This window comes from Ammodytes marinus (genome assembly GCF_949987685.1).
Source record: "Ammodytes marinus genome assembly, chromosome: 14".
In the NCBI taxonomy this organism is placed as follows: domain Eukaryota; kingdom Metazoa; phylum Chordata; class Actinopteri; order Uranoscopiformes; family Ammodytidae; genus Ammodytes; species Ammodytes marinus.
The window spans coordinates 4,662,634-4,673,770 of NC_137218.1; the positions used below are offsets into that span (position 1 = coordinate 4,662,634).

At 43.2% G+C, this 11,137-nt stretch overlaps 1 protein-coding gene across 1 annotated transcript in view; it reads left to right on the forward strand.

Annotated features, from left to right (window-relative positions):
• Nucleotides 1-294: 294 nt before the first annotated feature.
• The window catches only part of ncam1a (neural cell adhesion molecule 1a), a gene marked incomplete at its 3' end in the record, with an annotated part of 346,030 nt that continues 335,187 nt past the window's right edge, over nucleotides 295-11,137 (forward strand). The window contains exon 1 of the mRNA XM_080040722.1: nucleotides 295-367. Coding sequence (XP_079896848.1) covers nucleotides 316-367 — 52 coding nt within the window. The 5' untranslated portion in view covers nucleotides 295-315. The remainder of the gene's footprint in view (nucleotides 368-11,137) is intronic.

Consider the following 11,137-nt stretch of genomic DNA (forward strand, 5'->3'; position numbering starts at 1 on the left):
CTATCTCTTATTGAGCGCCTGAGTGTGTTGGTTGGTGCTGCGTGTTGAGTGCGTGCTTCGGCTGCTACTGCTGCTTGTCACTCATTGTGCCGCGAACACGGGTAGCGACAAGGACCAAAAAAAAAATCTCTTTCTATCCATCCGCCGGTTAGCTGTTGTTCCTGGGAAGAAAAACAAAACAAAACAAAATACTGGTTATCCGATTCCGTTCACCCACCCGCCACCACCATCACTAGCGAGAGAGGAGAGAGACACTTCGGCTTGGTTAAAGTGCGCCTGGCTCTTCAAGGGAGGATAGCAGTGAGAACATTTACAATGCTTCAAATACGGGACCTCATCTGGGGATTTCTATTCGTTGGCTGTGCAGGTAAGGGAGCTGTCTCTTTTTTTTTTACGTATTATTTTGTCACATTGGGGCTTTGTGGTGGATGAAATTAAGCGCTAAAATGGTCCTTAAAATCAGGCAGTGCTGTGTGTGTGTGTGTGTGTGTGTGTGTGTGTGTGTGTGTGTGTGTGTGTGTGTGTGTGTGTGGAGCAGGAGCAGCATCCTTTCGCACTAGTCCCGCCAGCTGCATCCCCCTTAGCTGTCACTGACTTCGGACAGCTTTGTTTTTTTTTAGAAACTGGCGCTATGCGAGAATCACCAGCAACATTAAACTAAAAGTTCCTCCTAAAAAGTGAGAGTTTTTGGTTCTGTTTTGAGCCTTTCAAAAGCACCAAAATAGCCCCCCTCTGGACGCCCTATATCCAGTTACAAGGGGTTTCAATTCCCCATAGTTTCGCAGCTGAAGCCTCGGTGCAATTTTTTGAATATCTCCGCGCAATACAGAAGCGTATGGTTTTATAGGTCCACTTGGGTTGCTCTCCTGCTTGAGTTAAAGCATAGGCTAGTGTTTGTTTTGATTTATTCGTGGTTAATATTACACACACGTGCTGTTGTTTTCTTTCAATGTGTTTGTTAAAAGGTTAGTGGATGCTGGCGTAGGATATAGATTATGCCTGGTGGTGTAAGGGAGTGATTGTTGTTCCCTCTTATGCCTAGAGAAATCGCCTATCCTCGCAATAGCTGGTCGTTAAAAACAGCTTTTGAATATCCATTAAGCTTGAACTAAATAGCATATGTTCCGTTCGCCACCAGTGCATCGTCTCACTTGTGCTGGGTCAGGCGTGACGCACCGAGGGATGGAGGGTCGCTCTCTCGCTCGCTCGCTCTTTGCCAAGGGGATGCTTTGTTTCAGTTCTATTCACACATAGGTTCAAGGAGATCTTTTATCAGGGTGAAAATTCAGCTTTGTGCTTCATATGAACACGCTTTTAAATATATATTTGTTGTGCTGTTGTTGAAGGGATTAAAAATGCGTCCCACATTCCTACTCTAGTCGTCTGGCCATCCTCGGATTTTGGCACGAAAACAACATTTTGTGCGGATGTGTCAAGCGCCATGGGGTTTAGAATTTCGCATTAGTTTGATCATATAGGTTAAGAGCTATTGCCTTTCTTTACGTGACACAACCTTTATTTGTGTTTTTTTATTTATTAGCTTGCCTATAGTAGACATCTTGGGGTTCTTGCGCGCGGGGGTGTGATTTTTAGGCGCAAAACTCATGTTTATTGCCTACATGCCATGGTTGATTTATTCGTAGTTTTAATTTGGTTGGTTTGGGGTGGGAGGGGGAAGTTCGTCATCCATTGAGGAGCACTGAATAGTCATTCAATGTATACAATAGGACCCAATCCAAGGGCTCCCATGGTTATATAGGGCGGGGGACTGGGGGGGGGGAGGGATATTCTCTCCCTAAAAACCCCCACCTCTACTGCTCCTTCTCTGCTTCCTCCCTTCCCTCCCTGCATCTGCCCACTTCTTTCTATAGACTGCAAGTGTGTGTGTGTGTGTGTGTGTGTGTGTGTGTGTGTGTGTGTGTGTGTGTGTGTGTATGACTGTGTATAACTGTGTATAACTGTGTGTGTGTGTGTGTGTGTGTGTGTGTGTGTGTGTGTGTGTGTGTGTGTGTGTGTGTGTGTGTGTGTGTGTGTGCGTAGGTGTGTGAGCGTGTGTGTGCGTAGGTGTGTGAGCGTGTGTGTGCTGCTCCAAGTGGAGTTCAAGGACCCCCAGGAGTGCTCGGAGAGAGGAGGAATTGTATGGTGGTTAAATATATCATTTTTTTTCTAGCAAGTAGACATTGTCCCAATTAAAATGTAGAAGAATGATTATTTTAACCCCAAGTTTTGATGTCACCGCTCCCCCTTCCATATGGCTTCCACTGTTGCTATATTTATTCCCTATTTAGGCCACCAGTTAGAATATGCAAAGCTTGACCCAAACAGGAATGTTGTCACTGGTACTGATATCAATATTGGACAGCAAAAATAAAAGAATCATTGTTTAATCTATTTGAGTCCATGTTTCTTGCCCCCTCTTCGTAAGGTTTGTTGCCTGCTTCAAAATGTATTTATATAAGGTTCAGTGTTTCCCCCAGAAAATGGCTTAGTCAAGGTGGTCACTGCCCAGGGCCATTGGAGGCGCGGCGCAAAGCGCCGCGGCGAAAATTTGGGGGGTATTTTGCTCAAAGATGCCAATGCGCAGTAAAGAAATAAACTGTTAATTTGAATACAACAGACACTGACCTTACAGTTGTGCAATTTTGTTTGCTATGTGCAGGTACAAATTATGTGCAAACATGCAGACAGTACAAAGCACAATTAAAGAAAACTTCTACTGTTTTGGTGCAATACTATACAGACACACTAAATACAAATAATGGACCATACACTCAACATGTGTATGCACATAAAAGTGAAAATTCAACTTTAAAGTTCCTTTTTGGATGGGGGGCTGTTGTGCGATTATTGTGGACAATAGGCCTATTGTGATGCGATAGCCTATAATTCATTAATGGTTGTTTTTAGCCTACTTGCTTGATTTCTTTTTAAATACAGAGTTTATTGGTCGTTTTCTAACATGTATTTCCAAATTTAAAACGTAAAAATAAAGCAGCATTGAAAATTCAGAAAATAAATCTTCTTGGCCTACACTAGCATGCTGTTTGAAAAATAACTCAATAGTTGAAATAATAAATACAATGTGTTTTCCCCTTAAAATGACTAAATACATTTCTCCAAAGGTCAAAGACAGTAACAGTGTGGCACTTCTGTAAACACTTACTGAAACTTGGCTGGGCCATCACTCTCATGCATTCATCAAACTTTTCTCTGCACTGTCTGAGCTGATAGATAGGTTGTGTTGCCACAGTGATGTGGAGTCTTAAACTGTTCTAGCTTTGCAGAGCACTTCTTTCTGTTCAGCTAAATATCCCCATAGAACTGCACCGCGTTTATTATCGCCACCAGTTAAATGTCGGTTTGCTTCTGCTCGTTTAACTCTCCCGCGTGCATGCCGTAGTCGCGCGGTGCAGTACGGTCGCGCGCACAAAGCCGTGGACACAGAGCAGCTGATAGAGAAACGCTTGGAGACACATGCTTTTTACCGCAAATCGCGGCCTTTCGCGCAGTTATGACCATGTATAAGTACACATCGCGCTTGCTAGTACATTAATTGTGCAGCACTTAAAAAAAAAAAAAAAAAAAAAAAAAATTAAATAATTTTTTTTTTTTTTTTTTGGGGGGGTGGTTGGTAGTCAAGGCGGGGGGCTGGCGTTGCTAAGGCGGCCGCCTTAGCTATAAAGCGCTGGGGGAAACACTGAGGTTTATATGAGTCGATATGTGTGTGTGTGTGTGTGTTTGTTCGCAAGTGTGTGTGTGTGTGTGTGTGTGTGTGTGTGTGTGTGTGCGTGCGATTGTGTGTGACTTTGCGCCTCCTACAAGGTTTTAATAATGAGAAATCTCTGAAAACTCAAATTTGTGAAATACATTGTGACCGAGATATGTAATTAGCTTGACATTTTAATGTAGAAAATATAAACATGTCAGTTCCCTCTGGCGGACAAACTAAACTTTGTATCTGATAAGCCAAAATGTACCGGTCATTTTCTGGCAACCGACTGGACATTATGTAATGGATGTAGTAATGTAATGGGTGGGTGTCAACTTGCAGAATTGTGACTCGACTTTTTTTGCAAACCTCTACGACACATTCAACTGTAGACTACTGTTAGCAGCTAGGTACGGGTTACCGAAACACATGCTTTGTATTAGTTTTACAGAAGTTATTTTTTAAGGGGCTTCGAGGAACTTTCCGTTTGTGTTCATTCTTGCGCCCCCCTTTGGACAAAAGCGGTAGTGTTTTGACCACGCCAGCTGTTGTTCCTGGGTGAGCGTATACCCATGACAAAGGCATTAAGAAAAACTATATATATCAACAGCATTCTTTGCAATGATGGTCTCGTTTGCTGTTACATGTCATTTATGATCATCAGAAGAAAAATGAGACTGTTTCAGAAATATTCAAAAGTTTCCCATATAGCACATTTTAAAATCTACTTCTTACCACTTTTTAACACCCAAACACTGTCTATGTGTCACTGTTAGTGGTGTAGAGAAAGTGGCGTGTGGTACCAGGAACAGTCGAGATATGTTCAACCTTTCTTTCTGTATGATTCATGATCCTAAAAAAGCCAAAATATTCCTGACACCCACGCAATCCACTGCACCTAGTATATGGGAGGACGGGAGATAATTAGGCAACTGTGGCTCATTCTGCCCTTTTGCAAGAGAGGAACAGAAGATAAAAAAATCACACAAATTTTTTTTATCATATTATTTATATTGTTGCCCTGGGAATATTAAAAGGCTAATGACGAGATCACACAGTTTTTCTTTGAAGGCTGAGCAATTTAATTTTGTTTATTGATTTCCTGCTCCAGTTCAGTTATAATTACATTTTGAGTCTAGGAACAAACATTAAGATGAGGGAGGCCACATCACCTTCCAAGAAATGATGGAATAATGGATGGAATTAAATATGATTTTAGCACAGAAGGACATCTGTTTCTTTGACAAATGGATTGAGTGTAATGAAAATGGTAGGATGGCCTAGAAGGAAGAAGGGGAGACGAGTAACCATGAGGTCTTTGGTTCCTCCTCCCAGTAACCATGAGGTCTCTGGTTCCTCCTCCCAGTAACCATGAGGTCTCTGGTTCATCCCAGTAACCATGAGGTCTCTGGTTCCTCCTCCCAGTAACCATGAGGTCTCTGGTTCCTCCTCTCAGTAACCATGAGGTCTCTGGTTCCTCCTCCCAGTAACCGTGAGGTCTCTGTTTCCTCCTCCCAGTAACCATGAGGTCTCTGGTTCCTCCTCCCAGTAACCGTGAGGTCTCTGGTTCCTCCTCCCAGTAACCGTGAGGTATCTGGTTCTTCCTCCCAGTAACCATGAGGTCTCTGGTACCTCCCAGTAATCATGAGGTATCTGGTTCCTCCTCCCAGTAACCATGAGGTCTCTGGTTCCTCCTCCCAGTAACCATGAGGTCTCTGGTTCCTCCTCCCAGTAACCATGAGGTCTCTGGTTCCTCCTCTCAGTAACCATGAGGTCTCTGGTTCCTCCTCCCAGTAACCGTGAGGTCTCTGTTTCCTCCTCCCAGTAACCATGAGGTCTCTGGTTCCTCCTCCCAGTAACCGTGAGGTCTCTGGTTCCTCCTCCCAGTAACCGTGAGGTATCTGGTTCCTCCTCCCAGTAACCATGAGGTCTCTGGTACCTCCCAGTAATCATGAGGTATCTGGTTCCTCCTCCCAGTAACCATGAGGTCTCTGGTTCCTCCTCCCAGTAACCATGAGGTCTCTGGTTCCTCCTCCCGGTAACCATGCGGTCTCTGGTTCCTCCTCCCAGTAACCATGAGGTCTCTGGTTCCTCCCAGTAACCATGAGGTCTCTGGTTCCTCCTCCCAGTAACCATGAGGTCTCTGGTTCCTCCTCCCAGTAACCATGAGGTCTCTGGTTCCTCCTCCCAGTAACCGTGAGGTCTCTGGTTCCTCCTCTCAGTAACCGTGAGGTCTCTGGTTCCTCCTCCCAGTAACCGTGAGGTCTCTGTTTCCTCCTCCCAGTAACCGTGAGGTCTCTGGTTCCTCCTCCCAGTAACCGTGAGGTCTCTGGTTCCTCCTCCCAGTAACCGTGAGGTCTCTGGTTCCTCCTCCCAGTAACCATGAGGTCTCTGGTACCTCCCAGTAATCATGAGGTATCTGGTTCCTCCTCCCAGTAACCATGAGGTCTCTGGTTCCTCCTCCCAGTAACCATGAGGTCTCTGGTTCCTCCTCCCAGTAACCATGCGGTCTCTGGTTCCTCCTCCCAGTAACCATGAGGTCTCTGGTTCCTCCCAGTAACCATGAGGTCTCTGGTTCCTCCTCCCAGTAACCATGCGGTCTCTGGTTCCTCCTCCCAGTAACCATGAGGTCTCTGGTTCCTCCCAGTAACCATGAGGTCTCTGGTTCCTCCCAGTAACCATGAGGTCTCTGGTTCCTCCTCCCAGTAACCATGAGGTCTCTGGTTCCTCCTCCCAGTAACCATGAGGTCTCTGGTTCCTCCCAGTAACCATGAGGTCTCTGGTTCCTCCTCCCAGTAACCATGAGGTCTCTGGTTCCTCCTCCCAGTAACCATGAGGTCTCTTGTTCCTCCCAGTAACCATGAGGTCTCTGGTTCCTCCTCCCAGTAACCATGAGGTCTCTGGTTCCTCCTCCCAGTAACCATGAGGTCTCTTGTTCCTCCCAGTAACCATGAGGTCTCTGGTTCCTCCCAGTAACCATGAGGTAGCTGGTTGGATCCCGGCACCGGAGAGAAGGGTGTTAGTAGTAAAACTAGTGGTGGCTGCTATTACATCTACGGTGCCCACCATCTCTACCATTGTGTCCTTGAGCAAGACACCTAACCCCCAAACTGCCCCAGGGGTGCTGTACTATGGCTGACCCTCCGAAGTGTGGTAACTTGAGAGAGGGGGGAGATGCGAAAAGACGAATTTCAATGTGCCTCGTGTAAATTGACTCATAAAGATAACTACTGAAATTGTGTCATTTTGAGTGAACTACCATTTACACACTTATTATTTTTCCACCTGAAACAGTGTAAGGCAATTTGGCTTTTTCACAGACACCAAACTATTCGTAACACCTACTCCTACTCTAGACTGCCTCAGATTAACTGCTATAATATTTGCACAGAAGAAGTGATACTCAATGACTGCTAATGCTCGCATATAATTTTAGGAGTTAGTGATTTGCTGTTGCTAGGTGTTGAGAGGTGAATTGATGCATTTCCAGAGTCGTGAAATAGCCACTTGAGGCACATTTGTAATTTGTGATATTGCGTCTGGCTGCTATATAAATAGAATTGACTTTGGGTGCTCTGGTGGCGTAGTGGATAGAGCACGTACCATATTGGCTCCGGGCTTCATTGCAGTGGTCGCGGGTTCAAATCCGACCCGTGGACCTTTACTGCAGGTCATCCCCCCTCTCTCTGTCTCTCCATTTCAACTCTGTAGTGTCTAATAAAGCTTGAAAATGCCCAAAAATAATCTGTAAATAGAATTGACTTGACTTCTGACTTCCTCAATCAATCTTTCCTTGTGGTATTTTGAGTTGCTGTGCAGTGTTCGGGCGTCTGGCAGACTTTCAACCTCATGCCACTAGTAGTCAAACAGGGACTTCCTCAATTGTATTTCTTCAATTGGTCTTGAACCTGAAACCAAAGCTGCGTTTGTGTGTGTGTGTGTGTGTGTGTGCGTGCGTGTGTGTGTGTGTGTGTGTGTGCGTGTGTCGGTGTGTGTGTGTGTGCTGCTCCAAGTAGAGTGTGTCCTGCTTTTTGTCTGCTGTGCACCTGCCATGCTATTTATAAAGTTTTATGATTTTTTCTTCTAGAGTTGGCTTTAAGAGCAAATCAGGTCCATATGTTTTTTTTGGAATCTTGACACGTTGCAAAAGTTAACCTTAAAGTTACAAACCCTGTGTTCCAAATCACATACTCTTTCTTTTTACTACACTACATACTAAAGTACAGAAGAGTTTAAGAAACAGATAAGGAAGTTTTTTTTTTTCTCATTATGTCAAGAATAAAGACGAATACTCCAAAATGCTATTGGAGTCAGTGGGGCATTTATGTATTGTCAGCATACTACAATTAACGTGCATGTCCTAAATCTTTTTTTCTGGCATACTAAATAGTAGGGAAGTATGGGGATTGGAATGCAGGGTTAATGATAATCTAGATCTAAAAACAATGTGTTCGTTCGTGCATCAAGCAATGAGCAGCTATATCCCAAATGAGAGGAAAAAAGTAGAACTTAACATTTTGAAGGAGAGAGAAAGAGAAAAAAATACACAATTTCCGAAATGGCAAACACATGGGACTTTAACTGCTGTGTGTGTGTGTGTGTGTGTGTGTGTGTGTGTGTGTGTGTGGTGAGTTCAAAGCCACTATGAAAATAATACAGGCTATTTTTGACTTGGAAAAAGCAGCTAAACAAGGGGAAAATTATAAGGCGTTTTTTAAGTCATGCTCTCCGAATAAAAAAAAAAAAAAAATAGATTGTGGATTCTTCAGAACTTTTGCTCTGTTTATTATCAACTAGATCTATCTGGATGCATTCAAGGAGGGACATGTACTGTAGACACATTTTGTACCAATGTATGTATCACAGCTTATGTCGATCAAATTACCATCAGCCAAGCACATGCTCAGATTGTCAGGCATTCTGTTTTTTCAGCACTGTTGCTACTGTACAACCGGGTTATACAGCTCTAGAAAAAGTTAAGAGACCACTCCAAATGTTCAGTGTCTCTTGTGTGACAATTTCTAGGCATATGTTTGAGTAGAATGAACATTTTGGTTTTATTCTATAAACTACTGACAACATTTCTACCAAAATTCACGATAAGAATATTGTCCTTTAAGAGCATTTTTTCAATAAGTAATGTAGAGATGAAGATTGAAGATTGAATAAAAAGAAATCCAGACTGGTCTCTTAAATTTTTTTTTCCGGAGCTGTATTATCAAAACAAGAGAGACGGCATTCGAAAAAATGTCTCCTAACCGGGTCATTACCACAAGTTCACTCCATTTTACCAGATGTGAGTTTTTTCTCCTAAGCTGCTGCTGGCGTTTACATGAGGCCCATTACTCACTGCACTGCTCACTCTTTCCATATACGTTGGCTTCCTATTCTTCTCGCTGTCTTTATGTGTATTGTTGAATTTCTTTACGACTTTTAACATTTTACTTTTACTGTATTCTCATGTTGGCCAAACTAAACAACACCCTGGTATAGAGTATGGCTGTGTTCGAAATGCCCTACTAACGTACTCATACTAAAAGCCCTACTAAAGTCCTACTCATACTAATTTTGATGTCAATTTGAGTATGTTGTGGTTGTGTATGGGAGTTTGTGTTGGCGAGAAATGCCCGGATGAGTACTTCCTTCCGGGAATATTTTGTGTATGGATCGATTAGGTTACTTTTCCTATACTCAACCGCCCCACAATGCATTGCGTCTTTTCAAACGACACATACGTTTTTTTTTTAATTCTTTATTGCTTCTGTGTACTTCAGTGTAAACGGTCCGACGAACCTCGCATACACAATCGATAGTTAAGTAAACAGTATGTAGTATATACATGTTGAGTATGTAGGAGGGAGGACGTTAGTATGGCTTTTTCGAACACAGCCTCTCTCTGCATTTACAATCAGATGAAACCAATGACTCGTAGTCGATTTTAAACTATTCAAACAAGTGTATTTCTGAAATTGTCAGACTGGTACGTTTTTGATTTATTATCCAATAAATTCATGTCGTCTCTGTAGTCTTGTTAATACAGAATCAAAAAGCGCAGATTGTACCAAATAGATATAGTTCAAAACGACTCCGCTGTGGCTGTTAAATCCCCCTCCTCTGCTCACTGTTTGAGATGATTCTCTGCATATTAATCAGCGCTCCATGAATAGGCTCCATGAGTGATTTGCATTGTGTGAGTCCAATGGAGAATTGAATGTGTGTGTGTGTGTGGGGAACGGGGAGAAAAAAATGAAAAAATGGAAAAAACACACACACACACACACACACACACAGACCCAGACCCAGAAACAGACACACACACACACACACACACACACACACACACACAAAACGGAGATGAGCTTGTTATGCAGAATAGGGGGCCTCCCTCCCTCAACACTCCAACCCCTTGAATGAGTTTTTTATCAGCACAGCATTACTCTGCCAAATTCAATACATTACGTACAGTTACTGTGTAGCCTACCAAGCTGCACACACACACACACACACACACACACACACACACACACACACACACACACACACACACACACACACACACACACACACACACACACACACACACACACACACACACACACACACACACACAGCTACCTACCGGTTTTGCCACTGTTTTCTTGTTGTCAGAACTGAAGGCCGCATATCTAACTCCAATGCACTTTTTTTCTGATTGCCAAATAGCATCGCACATCATCAAATCTCTGTATTAAACAGGCAGATCCAATTCAACTGAGGAAAATTCGATGTCGGGGACAGCCCTAGTTATCTCCTAACACGACACAGCAGGGTAAACTCCTATCCGCTCTCTAATGGATTCAGATAAACCGTTGCTTGATGTAAATGTTTCCCCCGAGATCACATCGAGAGAGATAATATGAACATCTGTAGGGGAGTGGCTCTGATTGAAACGATCTTAGAAGCTGCTGGTGCTTTAAAGGTGCAGTGTGTAATATGACATCATCAAGTAAGTTCTAGAAAGTTCTAGAATGCAACACTCCCTGGGTAACCCCACCCCTTTAGAATAATAACAGAAGCTACAGTGGCCTTCAAGGACAAGAACAATTCTAAATTTCAAACAATGCACCTGATGACATTCCAACTATGACACTTTCAAGATGGCGGCACTAGGCCCTGGTCCAAAATATGCAGAATTTTGGACATATATGACCCTTTCTAAGGAAAAAAATAATAATTCAAAACATGTTTTTCAGCTAGTATGCACTAAATTAAATGTACTTATGGATATTATAATTACTTTCTACAAAATAAAACCCAAAATTCTACACACTGCACCTTTAAGACTAGCCGCCACACTTTGCACATAGAACATGGAAGGTGATGGATAAGGAACAGTGGTTTGGTGTGACATCTTACGCATGGTTCTTTAGTGTAAGGCCATATCCACAG